The 25420-nt window shown below is 52.7% G+C and overlaps 1 protein-coding gene and 2 pseudogenes across 1 annotated transcript; all 3 read right to left on the bottom strand.

Annotated features, from left to right (window-relative positions):
• Positions 1–7908: 7908 nt before the first annotated feature.
• Positions 7909–11430, bottom strand: LOC120682865 (annotated as a pseudogene).
• Positions 11431–12367: 937 nt separating this feature from the next.
• On the bottom strand, positions 12368–12818 carry LOC120681220. The gene has a single exon (XM_039962738.1). It carries the CDS (start codon positions 12731–12733, stop codon positions 12368–12370), a length of 366 nt encoding a protein of 121 aa, XP_039818672.1. The 5' UTR covers positions 12734–12818.
• A 5451-nt stretch (positions 12819–18269) lies between these two features.
• On the bottom strand, positions 18270–18778 carry LOC120682864 (annotated as a pseudogene).
• Positions 18779–25420: the final 6642 nt, after the last annotated feature.

Below are 25420 nucleotides of genomic sequence, written 5' to 3'. Positions count from 1 at the left end.
CCGAAAGCACCTCCGCAGAAGCAGGTTTGGGTTCCAAAGCCCAATGAGCTGAGGAATCCCCTCGACACGCTCCCTGCTGCCACAGCCCAGGTTGCCCAGAAGAAGGGGGCTGCTCCTCCCCGTCCGCAGGCTAGGCCTCCACCTCCCAAGCGTGAGGTGAGGTACCACTGCGAGTATTGTGACAGGGAAGGTCACCTGGAGGAGTTTTGCTTCAGGAGGAAGCGGGCTGTGAGGCGAGAGCAGGAGAGACGGAACGCGGACATGTACTCTGCTCGGGTGCATGGTCCTCTTCGGCGTGGTGGTAGGCAAGATGCTAGCGCGCGCCGTGTAGGTGGAGGTCAGGGAGACGGTGGTGGTTACCGTGCTCCAGCTGGTGGTCGCTTTGCCGGTCGTGCTCCTGGTCGTTTTCAGCACGGCTATGGACCACGGGACCGAGGCTTTGGAGAAGGTTTCGATGCTCCACGCTTTCCTCGCGGTGGTGTTCGTCAGTCACGCGGTAGACGGGACGAGGGATACGCTTTGTCTAGTTTTGCTAACCCTTCTGTAGAGCAAATGGCTCGACACTGGTTTGCTTCTCACTTTGCTAACCCCAGTGTTGAGACATTTGCTCACCCTTTGTCTCACTACTGATGTGCAGGTTGGAGGCTTGGAGAACAGGTGGATCATGGACTCCGGTTGTTCGCGCCATATGACCGGGAATGACAAATGGTTCTCCAGCCTCACCCTGATGCGCTCAAAGGAGTACATTGTGTTCGGGGATAATGGAAGAGGAAAGGTACGTGGACTTGGCGCTGTTCGAGTTTCTGATCGCTTTACCCTGAGAGAGGTTGCTTTGGTTTCGAACCTTGGGTTCAATTTGCTTTCTGTTTCTCAACTTCTTGATGAGGGGTTTGAGGTTCGCTTCAAGGAGGGCTGTTCGCGTGTTCTTGATTCCAGAGGAGATTTGGTTTGTCGGATTACACCTCACGATCGGGTTTTCTTGGTTGACTTCTCTGGAACTCCTCTTAGCCCTTCTCGTTGCTTGATGGTTGGTCCTTCTTTTGATTTGTGGAAGTGGCATAGGAGACTAGGACATTTGAGCTTCGATTTATTGTCGAGATTGAGCTCACTTGGCCTGATCCGAGGATTGCCCAAACTGAAGTTTGAGAAGAACCTTGTTTGCCATCCGTGTCGCCACGGAAAAATGATTGCCGCTTCTCACCCGCCTGTTAATCAGGTGATGACTTCTCACCCTGGAGAGTTGCTACACATGGACACTGTTGGTCCTTCTAGGGTGATGTCTGTTGGTGGGAAGTGGTACGTGCTTGTGATTGTGGACGACTTTTCTCGCTATTCTTGGGTCTTTTTCATGAGAACCAAAGATGAGGCTTTCGAGTTTGTTCGAGACTTGATCTTGAGGTTGAAAAACGAGCTACCCCAGGCCATGCGAGCGATTCGCAGTGATAATGGCACAGAATTCAAAAACGCTCGTTTTGACGCCTTTTGCAGTAATCAAGGGCTTGAACACCAGTATTCTTCTCCCTACACTCCACAGCAGAATGGAGTTGTAGAGCGGAAGAATCGAACGCTGGTTGAGATGGCGAGGACGATGCTCGATGAGCATAGGACTCCTCGCAAATACTGGGCTGAGGCAGTTAACACCGCTTGTTACGTGTCCAACCGTATTTTCTTGCGTGCTTTCATGCACAGGACTTCTTATGAGTTGCGATTTGGACGCCAGCCCCGTGTTGACCATCTCAGAGTTTTCGGTTGCCGGTGCTTTGTGCTGAAAGATGGAAATCTTGATAAATTTGAGTCTCGCTCGTCTGACGGTATTTTTCTCGGTTATGCTTCTCACTCTAGAGCGTACCGTGTGCTGATTATTGATACTAACATCGTCAGAGAGACTTGTGAAGTCACTTTCGACGAGACTGCACCGTGCAATTCTTCTGTCTTTGAAGTTGCAGGAGATGATGAGCTCGGCACCTCCATCTTTGAAGACGAGGAGGAAGAAGCTGTAGATGGCGAGGCTGAGACTACCACGCGTGCTGTGGACCCAGCTATCTCTGCTACGAGCTCGGACGATGAAGACGGCCCCGATCCGACTACGTCTACTTCACGGGGGTTGTTCGAGGAGGTGACTCAGGCTACACCAGCTGATCCTAAGGAGACACCAGCTTTAGTTGAGGAGGAGGCGACTTCGACACGGGAAGCACCACGACATATTCAGCGTCGCCATCCACCTCAACAGATGCTAGGTGATCTCAACGAGCGAGTCACCAGGTCCAAGGTAACAAGTATCGCTGGCTTTGCCCATTCAGCGTTTGTTGCCTCTTTTGAGCCCAAAGATATTGGACACGCTCTTTCTGATTCTAATTGGGTCAATGCCATGCATGAGGAACTTGAAAATTTTGAAAGAAACCAAGTTTGGGTCTTAGTCGAGCCTCCACCTGCTTGTAATCCCATCGGAACAAAGTGGGTTTTCAAAAACAAGCAGGGTGAGGATGGTTTGGTTGTTCGAAACAAGGCTCGTCTTGTTGCCCAGGGGTTTTGTCAAAAAGAGGGTATTGATTTTGAGGAAACTTTTGCCCCTGTTGCTCGTTTGGAAGCTATTCGAATTTTTCTTGCATTTGCTGCTTCCAAGGGTTTTAAGGTTTTCCAAATGGATGTTAAATCTGCCTTCTTGAATGGTTTTATCGAAGAAGAGGTTTATGTAAAGCAACCCCCTGGTTTCGAAAATCCCAAGTTTCCAAACCGCGTTTATAAACTTCAGAAAGCTCTTTACGGTTTGAAACAGGCACCTAGAGCTTGGTATGATAGATTGAAAACCGTTTTGCTGGCTCAGGGCTTTAAAATGGGATGTGTTGATAAGACTTTGTTCCTCGTGCGATCTGGCACTGATTTTCTTTTGGTTCAGATATACGTGGATGATGTTATCTTTGGTGGCTCTTCTCACGCTCTTGTCTCCAAGTTTTCTGAGCAGATGTCCAGGGAGTTCGAGATGAGTATGATGGATGAGTTGCAGTTCTTCCTCGGGCTGCAGATAAAGCAAACTCCTCAGGGCACTTTTGTCCATCAAGCCAAGTACACTAGAGACTTGCTGCGGAAGTTCGACATGAGCGACTTGTCTCCTCAGCCGACTCCGATCAGCACATCGACGACGCTTGATGAGGACTTGGACGGCGAGGCGGTGGACCAGAAGGAGTACAGGAGCATGATCGGCTCTCTCCTGTACCTGACGGCGACGCGACCGGACATCCAGTTCGGCGTCTGCCTCTGCGCGCGGTATCAGGCTTCGCCGCGCACCTCCCACAGGCAGGTGGTGAAACGCATCTTCAGGTATTTGAAATTCACCCCTGAATTTGGTCTTTGGTATTCTGCGGATTCTTCTCTGGTTTTGGTGGGTTTTTCTGATGCCGATTTCGGTGGGTGTCGGTTGGATCGCAAGTCAACATCCGGCACTTGTCAATTTCTCGGTACATCTTTGGTGTCTTGGTCCTCTCGCAAGCAGGCTAGCGTAGCGCTTTCTTCCACAGAAGCTGAGTATGTTGCCGCTGCCAGCTGCTGCTCCCAGATACTTTGGATGAAACAAACCTTGCAGGATTATGGTTTGAGTTTCGGTAGGGTTCCCATCTTTGTAGACAATATGTCAGCCATTAGCATTGCAAAGAACCCTGTCCTACACTCCAGAACCAAACACATAGATATCAGATTCCATTTCCTGCGAGATAACCATGAGAGAGGCCACATAGACTTGATCCATGTCCCTTCAGAGAGGCAAACCGCAGATATTCTCACCAAACCGCTTGAGCAGGACACTTTTGCTCGCTTGCGAGGGGAGCTTGGGGTTTGTTACCCCTTTTGATCGCTATCTTTTATTTTGGTTAGCTTTGTAGGTCTTTGTTTTGCTTCTCTTGGTTTTCTAGGTTTGGTAGTTGCATTGTGCATATGCATTGTACATGTTTGCATTTTGCATTGCCTCACTTGCACTAGCATTCTTGTATACATTGCTATGATCTTCTAGTGCCTGCTAGTGTGAGTTGATAAATTTGATCATGTTTAGCTTGCTCCACTGTGTATATGACATCATCTGAGTTAAGCTATTTTGATTTGAAAATTTGAAAACATGATCACCATGTCTTGGCTACTAGCATGTTAGGGCGTGTTGATGTGCTGTGCCATCTTATTCATGCTAGTGTGCCTTTTCGTTCAGCAATTCATACTTGAAATGATATAAATCTGATAAAATTGCTTGAACTGTTCATGAAATGGATTGAAAAGATCCAGGTGGGATTGCTTGTCGCACTGATCGAGCTTTCGGGACGGCTCACTTTGCACTTGTGAGAACCCGGGCAAGGCTGTGCATGACTGAAACGAGTGCTTTAAGCTTCTGATTGTCTTTTGGCATAGGCTTGGCCTTGTTGCTAAGTGAAGCATGACAAGCTTTCAACCCCTGGCATTAAAGAATTTCTTGATATAAATTTGATTGAAAAATGAATGTTGGCAACTTGTTTTGGCTGATTTGGCTCACCTGTATGAGTATGAGTAGCACTGCTTTTCATTCCCTACTTGTTAGTGCTAGATCATGGGTGATGCTTTTATTTCTCCTAAACTGAACTTGCCTAGCTCTAGATTGATTTGATATACCCTGTTGAGCTAGATGCAGGTCTAGTTTATGGATGCACACGTGCTTAAGACTAGATGTTGATCACATCTTTGTATCCCTGAATGCTTTCACTTACACCTCCTGCATTGCATTCATGGCATAGCATCTGTTCAGGGGGAGTTTTTGCTTCAGGGGGAGCTTTAGGTCTTTTTAGACTTGATGTGTGCATGTGCCAACAAGGGGGAGAATTTTGAGAGAAGTGATCGAACAAGGGGGAGACTTGTTTGATTTTTGGAAAAACTTGTTGTGCACAGGGCTTTGAGAGTGCATTATTTTGGGGAGTTGCACTTGTGAGAGGGAAAAGATTTGCTTGAGGAGTTTCTGCTTTGTTCTTGGCTCCGGGTTTTCCTCGTTTTCCCTCTGCTTCTTGCTTGACTGCGTCGAGCGTTACCTCTGTCTTTGAGGAGTCATGTTTTGGCTTTTGATCGATTGCGTCGAGCCGTTGCCCTTGTCTTAGGGGATCGATCTTTGCTTGAGTAAGTGACTGTTCTTGCCTTTCTGAGCTTTTCGTCACTTGCTTGAATTCTTCTCTTTCGTGCTTCTTTGTTCTTCTTTGGTTTCACTTCTCTTGGTTCGTTTGTGGTGTGTTGACAATGCACTCATCAAGGGGGAGATTGAGGAATGTTGAGTACTCTATCCTGCTTGTGATGAGTGAATTGTCAACCGTGCGGTGTGATCGTGCGCTTGGTCTTTGGATTGCAGGTACACGGGCGTCGAGTGTCGACGGAGAGTTGACGTGGAGGAGCTCGGGCCGGGCGGCAGCTGTGGCGTCCACTCCTGGATCGAGGGCGCAAGCGGCGACAGAAGGCGGGTTTCTTGGTTTGCGCCACAAAACCAAGGAAGCTGACGGCGGTTGAAGACGCCAAGTCGTGGAGGCACGGGCGTCGGTCTCGGGACTGACGGAGGCGACGGGCGTCGACGGCGTCTAGGGCCTCGCTGCGGGCGAGGAGGTGACGGGCGTCGGGCGGCGTCTAGGGCCGTCAGAAGGCCGAGGCGGGAACGGCGTCTAGGGCCACGGCGTGGAGGCGGGAATCTTCCCGCGCGTGGAGTTTTGGCGGTTTTCTCAAAACCGGCCACCTACCCGGGTTTCGCGGACCCCCAAAAACCGCAAACCGGATCTTCATCCACACGGCGGCATCGCGGAGAAGACTTCGACTCGAAGAAAGAACCTCGACCGTCGGATGAGTCCTTGTATCTTTTTCCGGTTTTGCCCCTACGGGCTTTCTAGTGTCTAATAGAGTATAGGGGTAGTTTAGTCTTTAGTCTAGAGAGTTAGAGGAGATAAAATAGAGAGAGGAGGGCAGCCAACCGCATCCATCCACCAGCTCCCGTCGCCCCCCTTCAGTTTTCTTTTTTGTTCAGCTGGTTCCCCTTTCTCCTCTCTAGGGTTAGAATTTTACCATTGCGATTTGAAGAACTTGTACCTTGGATCCGCGGAAATGGAGGTCCTTCCCTCCTAGTGTCCTCCGGAATTTTAATTCGACTCATTTGCGTGTGAATTCTGTGTTCTATTGTGCCTCATTGTGTGCTGGTTTTTCCGTGCCATTCATTTGCGTGTGAATTTTGTGCTCTATTGTGTCTCCTTGTGTGCTGGTTTTTCCGTGCCCTTTGCTACTGATCTTGCGCAGGTTCTTGGGGGAGCTCCGAGTGCTGATTCAGAGCACAGGCAGCGGCCCTCGTGAAAGGCCCAAGACGAGAGCAAGCAGGCAGTGCAGCACTGCACGGCAGCAAGCACAAGTAAATTAAATCAATGATCTTGTGATCTGTGTGCACATGTATGCTTGGCTTTTGTTTGTCTTTGCAGGTGCTTGGATTCGGGTGCGTGTGTGGGAAATCCCAGCTTTGATGCAGATCGTTCTTCAACAATAGAACTGTGCCCATAAGGTGTTCGATGGTATGCTTCACCGGTTTTTTCCTTTTCCGTTGATTTTGTTAGATTTGTTCTAGGATTTAGTCATGCACCTAATCACATTCTCGTAGTTTGTTCTTTCTAGCTTTTGAAGTTTTGCTGTGGAATTAAATTTCTTGCTCTAGGCCATAATTAATTTCCTGCTTAATTAAAATCAGAAAAACCTCTAAAAATTAGTTGCTAGTCTTTTAATCTTGCCTACTAGCATGCTAGGGTTAGATTAGTTTTTACTTGAGCATTTAATTTAGTTTTTGTTCGACTAACCCTCTCGTTTTGGTCTGTTCTCGTTTTGCCTGATTTCAACTCGTTTTGCTTTCTGATTGCGTGTGCTCTCGGGTTTTGCTTCCGCAAGAGTTTTGCGACACTCCGATTGTGTTCCTAGCACTAGCAGCTTGTCCATGCTGTGAAGTGTTGGCTCATTTTAGGAGCAGTGGTGTGGTGTGTGTATCGGGTTTTTTCGGATCGAGTTTTGAGGCTCCCATTCAACCCCCCCTTCTGGTCGCCTTTTCGGTCCCTCAGAGCGCCATCTTCTCCGGCGCCGGCGCGGGCGGTGCGCGGAGCAGGGCAGCGCGCAGCTGCGGGACAGCGGGCAGCGCGCAGCGTGCGGCGGCGGGGCAGCTCCCGGGGGCGCGGGCGACGGCGGCGCGCGGCGGCGGGGCAGCGCGCTGGGGCGCGAGCGGCGGTGGCGCATGGGGTGCGGGCGGCGGCCGTGCGGCGTGAGGAGAGGGCGCGACGCGAGGCACGGGCGGGCACAGTGCAGCACGAGCAGATGGCGGCGGGTGGGGGAGAGAGAAGGTTAGGAGAGAGAGGAGTTAGGGTTTGAGATGGATCCAAGGGTTATGATTGTTTGCATGAATCTTAAACTGTGGAAGATGAGGAAGAAAAAATATTCCGGAAGATACATAGGATTCACGGATTCACGGTGCCGAAAGGGACGGCAGCGGGGTTTATATAGGGGGCATTTAGAACGCCGGGCGGCCCGGCCCGGTCCGCTCACAATCCAGGTCCGTTTAATTTCGTGCCCTTGAGAAAGGTTTCAAATCCGCCGATTTTGTTTTAAATTCGTCCAGGACCGGAGCAGCAGCAGCAGCGCATGGAATTCTGATCCGGTAGGGTTTTTCTAATGCAACATGGACGGTGCGAGGTTTGGGCTTTGGATCCCAGCGGCCGTCGTCACACCTGCACCCCGACGCCCGGTGCGAAAAAAAGAATCCTGTCGTGCACCCTTCATGAGGCGTTGCTGCAGGGGTATGTCTTCGGAACGTAGCGTGAGATCGACTATCACCGCTTGGCCGCCGGTGATCACCGACGGCACGAGTGCAAATAAACAATCGCAGGAAGATCAAACTCGATGGCATGTTTCAGTTTTCTGAACTGAACTCCAACTCAACTCTGTTTCAGTTTTCTGAATAACATGTTCGACAGTTCAATTTACAGTGCGTTTTTATACTCGCCAAACCATTTACTCACCTCAGGATCAGCCAGGGGTATGCAGGTCTCCTTGGTTGACGGCGGAGCCCTCGGCGAGATACCGTTCTGCAAGCGCCGTGTGCAGTGCAGCCCCGACGGGCACGACATCCTCGTCGACGAAGAAATGCGGGTTGTGAGCCGGGTGGACGGAGCCAGCTTCCTCGCTTCTAATGCCGATGCCGAACATAACCCCGGGAGCCAGCTGCTGGTAGAACGCGAAGTCTTCGCCCGCCATGATCTTCTCCCCAGGCCTCACCTTGTCCAGGCCAAGCAGGCGCCTGCCGACGCCCTCCACGTGGCGATGCAGCTTCTCGTCGTTCACGACAGCAGGGTGCATCGGGTAGCCGTCAATCTCCATCTCGACAGCTCCCTTGCATCTATGCACCACAGCCTGCCCTTCTACCACCTGAAAAGGGGTGAATTTCCATTTCCTTCTGTATATGGGAATCCCACTATGCAGAATTGTTTATCAGAAGCACCTGGTATTCTGAGAATTAGGTACACGGTGGCGCTTATTTTTGAGAGGGAAACACTAATGCAGCTTTAATTTGTCAAGACAAGCAACATTGCCATGTACCACTCAGATAAAGAAACATGACTTGCCACGTTCATGCATGTGTATGGGCCAGTTACAAGTCTATAATATTAATACCATTCATCATATATGTAGATTGAAAGCAATTATCCAAGGAAAATGCATCAGTGCAGTCAGTGCTCTGGAGGTCCTAGTGCATTCAGAAGACAGCTATATTACGATAAAATAATTCTAATAAATTAAGTCGTGCATGATGCATGATCTTACTAACCTCTTTAACTCTTTTCTGCAGACGGTAGAGGCCTTCAGTAGTGTGCTCCTCAAAGTACCTCCAAACTCAACAATTCCAGGGGTGGCATCAAGGGCATTTCCAGCTTTGACATAAGTAACCGACACCACCTGAGCAGAATAAATATACACATTCCTTTCAGGTTTATGTTACAAGAAGATTTTGGCCAATTGCATTCTTGACATACAAATATCGATATTCCCTTCAGGTTGATCACACTGTTAAACCTACTATGGGGTCCATTGGTAATTAAGGAAAAAAACATCCTCTCAACTAGAGTGAGTTCAAGTGTAAACATGAGTAGCATGACCGTAATTGAGGTTTTTTTTAATGTAATTCTGTATAGTCAACAAAAAGAGGTTCCATATTCCCTTAAGGTACTCTGCGTGAAATCAGCAATATTGGTGCACCGCGAGTGCCCAAAATCCACATTCGAACAAATGCAGGATCAAGTGATCAGTACTAAGTGGTCCATGTTCAGTTCTAGGTTAGGTGGTACTTGCTGAGAATGATCCTTATGTCTGAAATGCAGTGTTAAGTGCTAGGTGGTAGTTGCTGAGAACGATCCATTGATACTTATGTCTTAAAAAGGGTGAACTAACAACTAGCAAGTCAATGTTATTACAATTAGTCTGCATTATATGATTCTCCATCTTTAGCAATAGGGAGCACTATTAGTCTTCTCTAAAGGTATTACCATTAGCCTCCAGTTGAAAGGACACCCACCCGGGTTCGAACCCGAGCGCTCGCAGGTCATGTGAGTACCTGCCTAGAGGGTTCGATATTCCCCTCTCTTAAGACAAAACCAGGGCCAGGACGACATCTTCACCCTAGATTTTTCAAGGTGTAACCAAGCACCAGTTTATTTAATTATTTTTTTGAGGAAGTAACCAACACCCAGTTTAACTGTGTAAGAAGAAATATTGTTCTGTCCATTCTGATCTAGATTTATTTGTAACACCTCTCTATAGTGCTCTAAAAAATCAGATAGCAAAATAGCATTACCAAGAAAAGTATCATACTTGGCTGTGAAGTGGGTCATCTTCTCTGGAAATGAGCTGCTGTAGGGACAGGATGGTGAATGATGCAGCAACGATAGGGTCCACATTTAAGTGTGGGGTATCAGCCATCCCAGTTTTACCTTCTATTTTGGCTTGAAAGAAACACACAGCGGCTTGCGTAGGTCCTGGATGAGCTGCTATTACCCCAGTTGGTATCCGATAATCGACATGCATGGCAAAAATGGCTTCGCCCCCATCAAGAGCGCCTTCTTTTATTATATGAGATGCACCAGCACCGCCTTCTTCAGCAGGCTGAAAAAGGAGTCTCACTGTTCCCTTCACCACAAATGAATATCTATTAATTAATCCATGCAAGTGTACATTATGCAAACCACATAACTTAAGGGAATTTGAAATATATGTAGTCAAACAAAGTTTTTTTTTAATCTAGTTTCTTGTTATTGGAAATTTTCTGGTCTTAATACCGCGCGCTCTGTAGCATTAACCTCATTTTATGCGATATTCTGTCAGAAATATCCTATCCACTAGATTATATTTAGGACGAAATCAAATTAAAAATATATTTGCCTCCATTTATTTAGAGGTAAAGAAACTCAATACTAGGATATGGAACCAAATTCTAGTAGCTGTTCCTACAGTCAGTGATAACATTGCAACTGAAATAAGGATGTCCATTGAAAATCAGGAATTTATCTGAGAAATAAAATTCAATGTGGGCCAAAAAAATCTGAACTAGAGAGCATATGTTATACAATGACTGCAGTGCTAGTGGATCAGGTAGTTTCATTTTCTGCCTCTACTCTAAGGTACTTAGTATAAACAAAACTTAAATTCACGAATGATTGAATTCGAGCAGGACTATAAAATTGTACTTTACCTTGAGCTGATCCTTACGCTGACTGAGCAACTTTGCTGCCCCCAGGAGCATCGCGGTGTGCACATCATGCCCGCAGGCGTGCATCACCCCGTCCACTTTGCTCTTGTGCTCCCACTCCACTAATTCCTGTCGTCCGCAACCAACAGAATGAAATCAATCCAACCAAGCATCTGCCGTAGTCGTAAAAGCCATCTTACTGCTGTTCGCACCATCTACTGCTGTTCAATGTCCACACCCGAAGCCCCAGATGGCCAGGACCCATGAGCGGCATCAGAGAGGGGAGAGAGGGTACAGGACAAAGGACCTGGAGCGGGAGCGCGTCCATGTCGGCGCGGAGCACGACGAAAGGGGGCGCGCCCGAGCCAACATCAGCGACGACGCCCGTCCCTGCGACGGCGCGGTTGCGGATCCCCAGGGGCTCGAGCTCCTCGCCGACGAGGGCGCTGGTGCGGTGCTCCCGGAACGCGAGCTCCGGGTGCGCGTGGATGCGGCGGCGCGCGCCCACCATCCACTCCCGCTCCTCCCACGCGCGCCGCAGCAGCTCCTTCCCGTACTCCGCCGCCGAGGCGTGAGAGAGAAACAGGAAGACGAGCAGCAGGAGAGGACCCGCCATGGTTTCGCACCGGCACCGCTCTCGCGGCCGGCCGGGGACTCCGGGCAGGTGAGAGAACTTGGACTTTGCTAAGCTCACCGGTGAAAACGGACGCTGACAGACCAATGGATGGACCGTCGGGGTTGTTTTTTCTTAGTCTTACACCGATCGCTATGCGAATCAGCACCTTTTTTTCACCCGACTTCAGAAAAACATGACGACGAACAAAACTTCTCAGCAATCAATTCTGTAGTGGACAACAGGATCATTGTGCAAAACCAATTGCAATGACATATCAAGTTGAGCCAGCAGCTGTCACTCCATTCAGAAGTACTACTACTGAATAAACAGTACAGGTACAGCGGAACTGAGAGCAATGAGGAAAGATGATAAGGCCATTTATTGGTCAAATCTTACTAAAAATCTAGTCTCATTATGAAAACGATTCAGCTGAAATGGCATCTCACTTTCTTCAGCCCAATCCCCAACCGTCCGCACTGTGGGATAATATTGCCTACTGTCTGTCTGACTGATTGGCTGCATCTCTGTGAAGAACGGAATGACCCACAAACATTGTCGAAAACCTTTGTTCCTGGCAGCAAGCAATGATTGGCAGGCCCTTGTAAACCCATTCCTGAAAATCACTAGAGTGAATTAGCAGGAGAAGCGATCCTCGGCGAAGCAATAAATGATATCCAGATGAAAAAACAACAGGAAAATATTACTAGCGCAAGGATCACTTCCCAGATTCCAGTAGCAGCAGATGAGCATAGAGCCTCGGCCAAAAAATTAGTAACACTTCAACAGATGAGCTCCCGAAGGGGAAATTAGGTTTATTCAGTGCTTAGCATTCAAAAGAATTATATCTAGTGTATGGAATGTCGATACACATGGATAGTGAAATTTAAAATCAAGAATGCTTAGTATCAAGTCGAATGAGTATTAGTTAAAACACAGCCCAATACTTGTGTGCTTGTACTCCCAATGTTTACTATGATCTTCAAGAATTTCCCTGTCAACACTCTAGATTACTGGCGTCCTAGGGGCCACGACGGCGGCACGGGCCGCTTCCGCCTCTTGCTCCCCTGCAGGACGCAGTCCCGGAGCCCCTCCTCCACTTCCCCGACCATGTGCTCCCCCTCCCCATCTTCCTCCGGCTCCTGGCCGCCCTCCGCCATGGGCTGATCGTCGAAGGACAACGCGGCGGCCGCGTCGAGTCTGGAGAGGAAGGAGCCGATGGCGGAGTGGGCGTCGCGGAGGGCGGCCACCACGGCGGCGGCGTGGGAGGACGGAGAGGGCGTGGAGAGCGCAGTAGCGGCAGCCGCTGCGCGGTGGATGGCGGCGGCGAGGTCTGTGAGCTGCGGGACCTGTTGTGGTGGGAGATCAAGCTCCATGGCGACCCTTGGAGACGGAACTGAGAAGCTACGATGGCGGCGGAGACGAGGGGCGGTAAGAATCCGCGCCGTTTTCTGCGGTGCCGGCAGCTGTAACGGCTGGAAGGTTCTAGAAGTATCAGTACGTGTATCCAAGCTGGAAGTTTGCAAATGCTACCTTGAAAATGGCATAATTTAGTTTTTTATACCCTCTCTTCCCTTTCTTTAATTTTTTTTTGCGAAATGATACCTCTTGTACTGTACTACTTCTAAACATTTTTCTTTCATATTTATAAAGGGAAAAATATTGACTCTGTTCAGTTTTAGACGTGGAAAATAAGTAGCAACATGCACCGAATGCTATTTATTTATTTATTTATTTATTTATATTAACGAATCTGATGCCTTAGGGCAAGCTCCTTCCCAAGCATGCTCAGCGTCTCCCTGATCTGAAACACCAAACCAATGGACAATTCAGGCTCACTTCTGGCGAACAAAAATGAATGAAACGAGAAAAAATATTTATACATCAATGGAAATGTATTTATGGCCTATCTGGATGTGTTAAATTAAGTGCTAAACTTTAGCACCTATTAGCACTCGTATCTCTTCTAAAATATTTAAGTATCTCTTCTAAAATATTTAAGTCTTGGCAAATGTTTAGCTCAGCCTATTGGCACTCTTGTTTAGATGGGCTAGTGCTAAAGTTTAGCATTTAGAGTATTAGTATTTGTATCCAAACACCCCCTAAAACTTAGCTATCAAGCTGCCAGGCAGGGAACGTAAGAAAAATGGCAGATTCAGTAACTACATTAGCTTCAACAAAAATTTGTTTCACGATGACATAACACTGCACCTGTTAAATTTACATGGACATGGTATTCAACTTGGTGAAACTAGAAAATTACCCAATGATAGTGTTGAAGAACTGGCGAGTAGTGATCCAGAACTTTGTATGTCTTGCTGAGAAGTCCCAGAAGTAGATCCACCTCATCGCCAAGAAGATCCACCTAAGGTTCGTGGTAGGCAAATTTAAGTATCTTTGGCCATGGAGCAATCGGCAGCAAGATGTTTTCTTATAATTTCTAACCTCTGCTTCTGCTGTTTGGAGGTCGCAACATCTCCTGGTGAAAGCCGTCCGGTAAATGAGTTCACTTTTTTTAAGAGAACTCACTTGTTCAACCAGATTCGCCAATTGTTTATCCAAGTCTCTCAATCTGGACAAGGATCAGATATCATTCTCCGATTGCCCCATGCCATGAAAATAAGGGAATGGAGACTCACAAACCTTAGAACAGCTGTTTCTAATTTTCCACAGGTAACAGCTTCAAAATCCATGGACATTTCCTGAAATTTTGTTGATCGAATGAGCATTTCCTTGATTGTGCTTTCAGGGGTCATGCTGAAACCTATATCTATCTCCCCTCTTTGTGCCTTCCTTTGGTATTCCAATCCGTCCTTAACATTGTTCTTAACTGAATAATAGACATCATCTCTGACTGTTGACATTTCAGCCTGCTGATCACCCCCTTTTGAATTTCGCCTGTCGTGGTTTGCACCGAAACTTAAAATCTCTTGCTTCACAGGTACTCCATGTTGATCGGAATCTGGGCCTTCATCTTCAGTGGTTACATTGTTTTGCATCATCTCTTCTTTGATGTGTCTCTCACTATGAACCATTTCAGTTGCGCTCTTCCAAGCATTTAAAGTCTTGGCAAGAAAAACCGCATGCACTTCATCTTTGATTAAGGTCTTGATAAAATGATCAGCAGAATCAACAGCCAGTTCCTTCAGCAAGTCTGTGACTAGTTTCATTCTGCAGTTCACTTCTCATGTCCACCTCGTCTCTTACTTCAGTTACCTTCTGCACATCAGCAAGAACATCCAGTTTCTTCAGCGAGTCTTTGAATATAGAGCCATATATCTCGCACTGCAGTTTACTTGCGATGTCCATTTCATCCTTCTCTTCTTTTAGTTTCTGTAAATCATATGCCTGAACAGCCAATTTCCTCACCAAGTCTCTGAATACTGCTGTATATAACACACATTGTAGATCAGATCTGACATCTGAATCAATCTTTACTCCTGTTAGCCTTTCAGCTTCCTCACGGTGGATACAATGCTCTCCTAATTGATAGCACTGTCTGCTATCTGACTTTCTGCTACCATATGCCCTCCTGACTGCAGCTGCCTAGTTTCATCCTCTGAAGATTGGAATTCTTCCAGGCTATATGTGAGTGTGTGGCTACAAGCTTCATAAAATGGACCGGACCGTGAGTCCGTACACGCTGCTTCACCACGAATTCGGACGCCGTCCCGTGGTCCGCCTAGATGTGGACGCGGCCGCTCGCGCCGTCGCGGCGGAGGTCCGGCCGCCCCCGGATGCACGTCCACCGCGCTGCTGCCTCCACCAATCGTCCGGACACAAGCGTGCGAGAAGGAAGAGCTGCATGGGCATGGCGGAGCTTCAGCGGGCAGCCAGAAAACGCCGCCCAGACCTCGGAGGCGCGGGACAGCCGACCTCAAGACGCCGCCGCTCGCGCCGTCTCGGTGCAGCGGCGTTGCGTCGAGATCGTTGCTTGGGAAGACCGACGCCGTCTCTTCGCCATCGGCTGCGACGGCATGACCTCAACCCGTTCCGTCAGACGACAGGCTCAAGCCCGAGTACCACCGCTGCGCCGCCATCGAGGTCGTCGTCGATTGGCGGACATTTGCCATCGAGCCTGAGCACCGCCGCCGCGCCGTTCGGCCCTACCCGCGTGGCACCTCCCAGCTCCCGCGCCTGCCGAATGACCGAGGACGACGACCGATTCCATGGGCGTGCGAACCTTGCCCCCTATCTGGACCGCACGCGCTCAATCCAACGGCTGACTCGGACCCAAGGGTGGACGGTATTTCAAATACCGTCCACCCCCGGATGCCGTTTCGTTTACCTTCCACCCCTGGTCGTGGCCGCGACGCCGCGCTCAGCTGCATGCCGTGGCTCGCCGAAGCGCCGCTGCGCTGGTTAGCCAATCTGGGACGGATTCCTGTGTCTCGTTCGCTCTTCGCCGCGACCGCGAGCGACGAGAGCCTCCTGGGGGCGTGGTCACCGCGAGCTTCGTACTCGACGGCTCGACACGACGTCGTCGACGCGGACCGGTTCTTCTGGCGGGTCTCCACCGTCCTCGACGTGGAGGATTAGTTCTTGCAGTGCAGGCAGCCGTTGTGCTGACCACCGGCAGGTGGTGGAACGGTGAGCACAAAAGAAAGATCCAAGATGGATGCCATGTCCGCGGTCGATCGTCGGACTTCCATGCCAGCGGCACCGCGTCCCCCACCGACGACATCCTCTTCTGTATGCAAGGTTCTACAAGAAGTTCAAGCACGAGTTACGTATTCATATCCTGTCTCTCCTTTTCGGCAGAAGCTACTCTCCAATGTGCTCTATAGGGATAATAAAATCCCTAAACTCTGAATTCACCAATAAATTTCTAATGAAAATGGAGTGTATTGGCTGGAATGCATAGCCAATTTGAACTCTGAACTAGAACGGACATGCAAAGCAGTGAAACACTCAAGCCTGTCACGCTCTGTATCCATCGGCGATTAGGGCCCTGCATTGCAAAATTGGAGCAGGAGGCAGCTGGGCGGCGGCGAGGCGGCGATGTGGTTCGAGCCGGCGACCGCGCGCATCTGGGGTCTGCCGAGTGCCCAAGCCGGCCGGCCGGTCATCCCCTGCCCGGGCCCACGGACGCTTTGCCCAGAGGTAATCGGGAGAGGTCTCTCGCGCCGTCGACCGGTGGGCACACGCCGTCGACCGGAGGACACTCGCCACCGAGCAACGCCGCCGCGCCGTCCGGCCTGCGCCATCCAGCTCCGTTGCGCTGCCAGACGACTGAGGACGACGACCCAAATCCCTGCGTACGCGTATCTCGCCCGATCTGGAGCGAACGTGCACGATCCAACGGCTGGCAGGGACCCAGAGGTGGACGGTATCTCAACTACCGTCCACCCCCGGTCGCCGTTTCGGTTACCGTCCACCCCTGGTCATGGCCGCGAGCCCGCGACGCCACTTTCGCTGCACGCCGTGGCTCGCCGCCGCGCCGGCCTGCCAGTCTGGGACGACTTCCCATGTCCTGATGTACTGTCGCGCTTCGCACCGACCGCAAGTGGCGAGAGCCTCCGGGGTTGCCGGGGGGCGTACTCACCACGAGCTTCCTGCTCGCCGGGCGCGAAACGTCCTGGCATCGTCGACACCGCTGACGGCTGACCCGGCTCTTCTGGAGGGTCGGCCTCGACGTGTAGGATTAGTTCGTGCGCGCATCCAGCCACGGGCCGGGATACAGAGGCGTCGTCTCCGTTCAGCTTCGACGAGCTGCGTTGCATACGCTGGGGCCACGTTCGCCTTCGTCTTCGCCACGCTCTCGCCTCCATGGCCAGCGCGTCCGCACGGGCTACTCTGCAAGGTACACACGACTGACCCCGATGCTATCGTTTCTGCTTGTCTGCTACCTCGTGAGCCAGTTGGCATGTTGACGGTGGCTGCGCTTCAGGTGTTCGCTGCTTTGTCTGCGAGGGACCAATGCTCAGGAATGTGCATGAGCATGGCTGCCATCTGCCAGCCCCGATCCCCAGGGCCCAGGCAAAAGCATCTGCCTATTCCCGCGAGGAAGCTGCGTGCTCGGTAACGGATGGCGAGACGAGAACTCTTGCACGCGTGCCCAGAAACGGTTGGAATTCTGCGGACACGGCGTCGCCATGTTGTGTTCGTGGAGAGAATGCGCGCGTGCTGCTGGCCTCCCAGAGATGTTTGCTTCGCTCGCGGACATGTGTTCGCTGTGGCCTGGCAGCGCAGAACGGAGCACCAGCAAACGGCGTGAGACGCGCTCCACTGCGCCAAATATTAGCCGCCATGGATGCGGGCACGCAGCTTCTTTTACCTCCGATCGAAGAAGGGTCAACGGAGCATCCGTGGCTCCTCCTGGCTGACCTCTGCTCTGGGCTTCTGGCACAAACCATTCGTTGTGTTCGCTTAGCTTGTTAGCCAACCAGCCAGCAGTATTGTTCTCTCATACTAAATCAGCACCAGCCAACAGCTACCAGCCAGTCAGCAGTACTGTTCTCTCATAACAAATCAGCTTGACACAGTGTTGAGCGGTACCCGTGATCTGCCAAGTGGAGCGATGCGACCTCAGCTCCGGGTCGAGCAGTACACGGTACAGGGCGACAATCTGGCCGGTGCCTGACTGGATGGTCGGGCGATGGAGCGTCTCGGCGCCGGCAAACGGTACACCGATGTAATAATTCAGCGACAACGTAGTTTATTATTCGATTCCAGGTAGCTAGAACATCTTTTACACGGTAATAAAGCACGCGACATGGAATGGTACACGACGCACACGCGGACGCGATAGAATAACGGCAAACAACGGGGCAGGGCGACCGATTCAAGCTAGCTGGTCCTTGCCGCCGGGCCGGATGGCGCATGCAGTGCAATGAAGTAAACAAGAAATGGACCGGGCCAGCCGGTCAACAAGCAAACGAGCCTGGGCTGGCCCGTCGAAGCAATAGCTATGCATGCATGCAAGACAAGCAAGCTGCGCGGGCCGGGCCGCCTACTCTAGCAGAGCCACTTGCAGTAGCACTTGCGCTCGATGCCGTGCCACCTGCACACGCCCCCACGGGAAGCCCTCCGTCCTGCACACGCCCTCGCAGTTCCGGTAGCTCATGCAGGCGCCCACGAACCTATGGCTCTGCGACAGGCAGTGCCGCACCTCCGCCACCCGCGCCGGCCCCGTCTCTGCGCGAGAAAACGTCATGTGTCGTGCCATCACCGGGAAATAAACAGGTAAGTCCGTGCATGCTTATGCTTGGCTTGGCTACGCTGATGATTTCACTTAATTACCTGAGGCGACGAGGAGCAGCAGGACGACGAAGAGGTGCGGACGCGACCACGCGGCGTGAGGAGGTAGTCGTCGAAGCCATCTCTTGGTCTTGGATCTCGATCAACTGCGTCCGACCACACGGGGGTGGCTCGTCTGCGCGTGTGTAGGCGGTGATGGCTAGCTACTAAGTACTGTTCGAACTGGAGGGGTTGGCACGGAGGCGACGGGGACGGAATGGGGTTTATATAGGGGGTTTAGACGTTTAATTAGGAAGCCTGTTTAAACAAATCCAGACTCGGCAATTTGTTCGAGCTTTGCTCGTCGTGTCCCGACAGTAAATTCACTACTGGAAAAACGCACATTCGTCCGTGGCCGTTAGTACCGGTCACGGCTTTGGCCGGTACTAACGTGCAAATTTAGTACTGGGCCAAAGGAACAGTGGCCCTGGGAGCCTATTAGTACCGGCTGGTGGCTCCAGCCGGTACTAAAGTCCGCCACCGACAGGCTCTAACATCCGCCACCGACAGCTACTGACAGTTTAGTACCGGCTGGTGGCTCCAGCCGGTACTAAATGTGACGCGTTAGTACCGGCTGGAGCCACCAGCCGGTACTAATGCTCCCACTATAAATTGGCACCCTTCTTCTTCCCCGAGCCCGAGCTAGTGCCATTTCACCAGAGAAGCTCGAGCTCGGGGTTGTCCTTCCCTTAGAGAGTTGCCGCCATTTGTTCTAGTTTTAGTGAGTGTTCTAGTTATCCAAGTATGCCAAAGGTTTGCAACTTCATCCTCTTTTTATTGATATTCTTTATTCTTCGTTTTATGCTTTATAGTTAGAGAAATTTGTGACTTTTAGAAATAGTGAGGATGAGTATGATTTCTTTGATTTATGCAATGATTTGAGATATATAGAACCGATGACTTGAATGTGGGAGTAGGTTTATTGGCTAGGTTGAATATGAAAAATTTATAGACATTTTTCAATCATGTTCTATATATTACAAATGACCGTAGCATATTTTTTATTTTTAGATTCAGATGACCATGTGGATAGTAGAAATTTTTAGAATGAGTGTAGACAAAACATGTGATTGTAGTAGATATAACCATAATGTGGATAGTTAATTTTTTTATAATGAACTAATGAAAGAATTATAATAGATTTTTTTTATTATCAATTGATTATTTTGACACTCTAGTGATGTATTTATTCAGGCTCACATTGAAAGTATCTGTCGTGGTGTGCTAACCCACAGCCGGGTGGCGGAAAGCACCCGCCTAAGCCCAGAGGGTGTGTACTCGGGGGTTAGCTAGTCCTAGTTCGACCTCGCTCAAGAACACGATGAACACAGCAGGATTAGAGTGGTTCGGGCCGCCGGAGCGTAATACCCTACGTCCACTGTGTGTTGTATTGCCTTGCCTCGAGAGAGTCCGCGAGAGCTTGTCTGTGTGTCTTCCGAGTGCCTGTTGTGTACAGCGAGCGTCTCCCTTTTATATCTCAAGGACTCGCGTACATAGCTGTTGGGACCCCGACATGTGGGCCCAACGATGTAGTACAAGATAACGTACTGCTCATAATTATGGCGTTGCAGACGAAGGAGATCTCTCTCCTGGATTCCATTGTGTGCTCCTGGAGTTCCCCATTCAGCGTGTCCAGGCGTTGTATTGTCGGAACGGCGCCAGGCATAGCTAGCGGCGTTGCCTGCCACGTAGCTGATCAGGCCGCGTAGCTTGCGGCGTAGGCGGCATGATGGAAAAGTGTCGTGCCGTCGTATCCAATTAATACGGCAGACGGGCTCCGCGCGGGTGCGGCACAGGCGGCTGCACTGTGTACCTTGGTAATACGCGGTGCACAGAGAGGCCTGACAAAGGCTGTCCCGCGTGCCGCGGCGACAGAGCACGCCTCAACCATCCGCATTAAATGCGGTGGGTGGGCGAGTCTTCCAGCGGAAGATTCGCGCACGAGTCCGCGCCCGTGCCTCCGGGACACATGGCGGCTCCGGACCTCCACACGGTAAGGGAGGTCCGGATGGACGCAAGAGGTCCCGGACCCCTATGGGGGGTCCGAGGCCTCGGCTATCAGCTCGGAGCTTTCCTTCCTTAGGGACACGTGGCATCTCCGGACCCATCCCCAGGCGGGGAACGGGTCCGGGGCCATTGGCCTGGTGAGGAAAGAGCCTGACCCGTGGGACCTGGCTACTCCGTCCTTTGCGCGCAGTTACGGATAACTACGTGGGTCCTGCCTTGCCGCAGTAAGAGTGGGTATCCCTGTTACAGGGTACCGACAGTGGCCCCCGGGCCCACCTTGGGGGAGGTACGAACCCGCAGGTGGGGCCACTACTGTGATTTGGCTCTGCATAGCTTGAAGCTTCTTACTGCAGGGGTCTTGACCGGCTTTGACCATCCATCGGGTTGTTTGCTGCCTCATCACATCGCAACGGCTTACTGACTCAAGGCTCCCACGCACAGTGGTTCACCTAGTCACGCGCGCGACGCTCGGCATTGTTGCGGCCGGAGTAAATGGTACATTTACCACCGGCGCAGTTCCCAAAAAGCCCGGCCACGCCAGCGCTTAATACGCGCACGTCAGCTCAGCTTCCGCCTCGCTTCGCGCATGAGCGACAGTTCAGATCCCGCCTTTTCACACCTTTGTTGGTTACCCGCTCTCCCTGACAGATGGGCCTGGGCCCCCTTGTCATGGGTCGGCGGTTAACACCAGGTGCGGGCATCGCTTGGGTTCCAGCGACGGTTCAGGGGCACGCCGGTTGAGTCAGGCTTTATAATGGGGCAAACCGCATACCGCGGTTACTTTCCCGCATTCGCCTTCTTCCTTCCAACCTTTGCGCCCCTTTGCCTTCGAGCTTTTCTTGCCCCTTGCTCCCCACACAGATTGTTCTTCCCCTCCACAGAGAGATGGCTTCCCTCGTTCATCCCCGCCGGTTCCAGACCGAGGAAGAGTTGAACACGGTGCGCCGCCTGCTAGGGTGGAGCCCACAGGAGACTGGCTGGGGGATCCGATCAGGCTCGGTTCCCCTCGGCAACCTCCGCGCCGGGGAATTTGTGCTTTTTACCTCGCACATTTCATGTGGCTTGGGGTTGCCGATCTCTTCATTTTTGCTGCTGCTGCTGGAAGACTTCGGCCTCCAGCTTCAGCACCTCACGCCGCACTCCATCCTCTTGACGGCCATCTTCGTGCACCTGTGCGAGATGTTCGTGGGGGTGCAGACTTGCGTCATCCTTTTCCGCCATCTCTTCGTCCTGGTGAAGTCCGGAAGGAGCACGGACGAAGTGGGGGGGTACTACTTCTAGATGAGGAGTGACCTGCCGATGCCTTACATTCCCGGCCTTACTGGCGGAAAGTGGGAGGAGTGGCGCAAGGATTGGGTGATCGCCACCACCGAAGCCAACGAGCGCCTCGCCCTGCCGGCCGAGGGACCCGCCACCGACCGTGCATCCTGGAGGGCCAAGCCAATCCTGCAGCCGGATTTCGACTCCGTGCTGGGCAAGATCAGGTCGCTTGCAGAGAGCGGCCTCACCTCGCTGCACGTGCTCGGAGATTTCATGAAGCACCGGATTGCCCCCCTGAAGCATAGGCCACGTCCTGCTTGGAACTTCACCGGCCTCAACGAATGCAGCAGGACCCACCGCGGAGAGGGGAGCGATCTGACCCAGGAAGCCTTGGAAGTCCTGGTGCGGGCGGTGATGGGGGATGCCTTCATCTCGGAGAAGCTAATCCTTCCCCAGGGTGTTGTCCCCCTCTGCGAGGACTCACGCCTGAGGACCGTGGTGCTGGCCACCCTGCCGACTCTCGAAGACGGTGGGCTGGCCGCACGCCAGACCGGAGGTGACCCGAACCGTGTGCTCCGGATTCCTGGTGCGTCCGGAAATCAAGATGCGTCGGACGTCGCGGGGTCCGGCCTCACCGCCAAGGGCAAGCAGGCCGTGGCTGGAAGCGCCGCCTCGAGTGGTCCCAGCCAGGCCCGGAGCAACTCCAGTGCGTCGTCGGGGGAGACGGGCCGGCGCAGGCTACTCAGGGGCGACGGGACCCCAGTCACGGAGCCCGCCGCGAAGCGTCTGAGGTGCGCCGAGGACGTGGGCCAGGGTAGTTCCCAGGCATCCGGTCTTCGCGGGACCTCCGGAGGTGTCGTGCCGCCGCCATCGCCGCCGAGAGATACCTCCCGCCAGCAGCAACAGCAGCAGCAGCAGCCACGGGAGCGGCAGCAGCAGCAACAGGAGCAGCCCCGGGTTATGCCTGCGACGCGCCCACGGGAGCAGCAGCAGTAGCAGGAACAGTCACGGGTTGCGCCGCAGCCGCGGGAGCAGCAGCAGCAAAAACGGACGTCGGGCCTCCGAGGACGTTGGATACCCGGCGCTTTAGGGTTAGTGTTATTCTGGTCACACCCCTTATTCTCGGTGCTCCTCTTATGCTAAAGGCTCATTTTCTTTGTTTCGCCAGGGCTCCTCGCCCAAGCATCCCTTCCACCATCGCCGGCTCGTCGGCTGATGCCCAGGCGACCGCGGCCTCGGCGGCGACCGCGGCCTCGGCGGCGACGACGGGTGCGGGATCCTCGGGTGCAGCGACTTCTGCCAGCCCGATGGTCCCCAACGCTGCAGTGGCGGGTGCGCCAATGGCGGGCGCGGCAGACGCAGCGGCAGCGGAGGCGCCGGTGCTAGGCGCAGCCGCACCCGACGAGGCGGAGGCGCCGGTGCTGGGTGCAGCCGCACCCGACGCAGCGGCGGCGGAGGTGACGGTGCTGGGCGCAGCCGCACCAGACGCGGCGGTGGCGGAGGCGCCAGTGCTGGGCGCTGCCGCACCTGACGCAGCGGCGACGGAGGCGCCAGAGACAAGTGCTGCAGCGGAAGCTCCCACCTCCAGCTCCGGTCCTGTTACAGAGGAGGAGTTGGAGGTGGTCTTTGGCAGGCAGCTCCTGCAGCTCCAACTCCCGGAGGAGGAAGCGACTCCCCTTCCCCAGGTGCTGATCCAGGTCCAGCGGTAGATAGAGGAGGCAACCTCCTCCGTCGAGGCAGCCTTCCGGTGGGAGTGGGCTGCTCTGGAGAGCGAGCACCAGCGCCTCTCGGACTGGCACACCCGCCTGGAAGCGCACACGAAGGCTGAAGCCTCCCGTGCTGCCGAAGCCCGGTCAAAGCTCAAGGCCGACCAAGAGGCCTATCGAGCCAACCTTCTGAAGGTTTTCAACTGGGAGCTTGCAGTATCGAGCTGGGAGAAGGCCCTGGCCCAGTGGGAGGAGGCGTTTGCCTTGGAGGTGGTCAGCTTCGCTGCCCAGCGGTCCGAACTGGAGACCGGGCTCGCTGCCCAGCGGTCCGAGCTTGAGACCCGCAGCCAGGGTCTTGGGATCCGCAAGCAAGAGCTGGACGAGCTCTCTGGGACCCTAGCCGGATGGCGGAAGCAGCTGGAGGAGAGGGCCAGCAAGCTAGCTGTTGCCGAGGCGGAGCTGGAGGAGGACCGGAAGTCCCTCTTCAAGCGGGAGTCCCACGCCACCGGCATAGAGAAGCAGCTTGGGATTCAGCGCGAGTCCCTCAAAAAGCAGAAGGAGTCGGTTGCAAAGAAGAAGGCTGAGCTCGAGGAGAGGTCCCGCGAGATGGACGTAGCCAAAGCGGCTCTGGACGCCCGGGTGCAGGAGGCGGTCCAGGAGGCGGTCCGGAAGCACCAGGAGAACCAGCACGTGGGGGCCCAGAGGATCGCTGACTGGGCGACCGATGCGAGCCTAGCACTGGTGCCCTTTGGAATGAGCCCAATCCAAGTGGCAGAGGCGCCAGCATCGATTGCTGATGCCCTTCCCGTGCTGAGCTCCGCTTCGGACAGGCTCCGTCGTTTGGAGCCGGTCCTTGCCGGCCAGCTCGAAGCCGAGGGCCGAGAGCTGATCCGGATGGTGGCGGAGCACATCCTGACCTGGCTCCGGAGCCACGACCCGGCCATCTCGCTGACGCTCGTGGTTGATGGCCCTGTAGCAGAGATGGAGGCCGCTGCTCGGGACAGCGTGCGGGAGGTCGTCGACTTCGTCGCCGCTTACTTCAAGCGGGAGCCTGCAGACCCTTGAGCTGGGCATTGTATCTTTTTTCTTTTTGCTTTATGTAACAAACATTGTACTAGTTGAAAATTTTGAAATAGAAGAAAACTTCAACTTAGTTGTTTGTCAGTTGCTGGTTTGCGGTATGCAGCACCCCGGCGCCCTGGCCCCCTGGCGGATAGGTTCAGTTGTTTGGACCTGTCTGCCCCCTTTGCCGTAGAAGATACTCTGGACCTCCTTGGGCATAGGTGCCACATAGTTTGCAAGCCGAGCGAGCGTCTTATTCCTTCCCCTGCGTAGCAGAAAGAACTACAGAGAGAAGAATCAACTTGTTCGCATGGTAGTAACGATACTGTGACTTAGCTGTTTGATGTATGCAGGATCGATCATTGGTGTCTGGCTCAAAGCAAACGCCCCGGCCCCCTGGGAGATAGACTCAGCTGTTTTGAGTCTGTCTACCATCAAGACTGGACTTCGATCTGCATGAAACCTTTAAAGCGGATGCCGGGACCCCCTGGTAGGTAGGCTCAATGATTTGAGACTGCCTACCACCAGTCAGGGCTTAACCTATGTACCACTTCAAAGTTACAGCTTAGTAGCAGGCCCGCGGGACTTACTCTGGACGGGTCCCAGGCTAGTACCAGGTCCGGGGCTCTAGATGCACAGGTCCAGGTAGCTCAGTGCTTATTACAGAGTGGTGGAGTGTGTAGCCTTAGGGTACGGAACTGAGCTAAGGCGCTACATAGGGCTCCGGACCACTCCAGGAAACAACACGATTTCTCCGGACCCGGCTTTGACGCCCCAAACCCTTCCCAG

Source organism: Panicum virgatum, chromosome 7N (assembly GCF_016808335.1).
Source record: "Panicum virgatum strain AP13 chromosome 7N, P.virgatum_v5, whole genome shotgun sequence".
Lineage (NCBI taxonomy): Eukaryota > Viridiplantae > Streptophyta > Magnoliopsida > Poales > Poaceae > Panicum > Panicum virgatum.
Note: the sequence above shows the minus strand (reverse complement) of the source record. Positions and strands in the feature narration are given on the sequence as shown.

Excerpts from the sequence above, each read along its gene's own strand:
- LOC120681220 (XM_039962738.1), bottom strand. The coding sequence starts at position 12,733 with ATGGAGCTTGATCTCCCACCACAACAGGTCCCGCAGCTCACAGACCTC.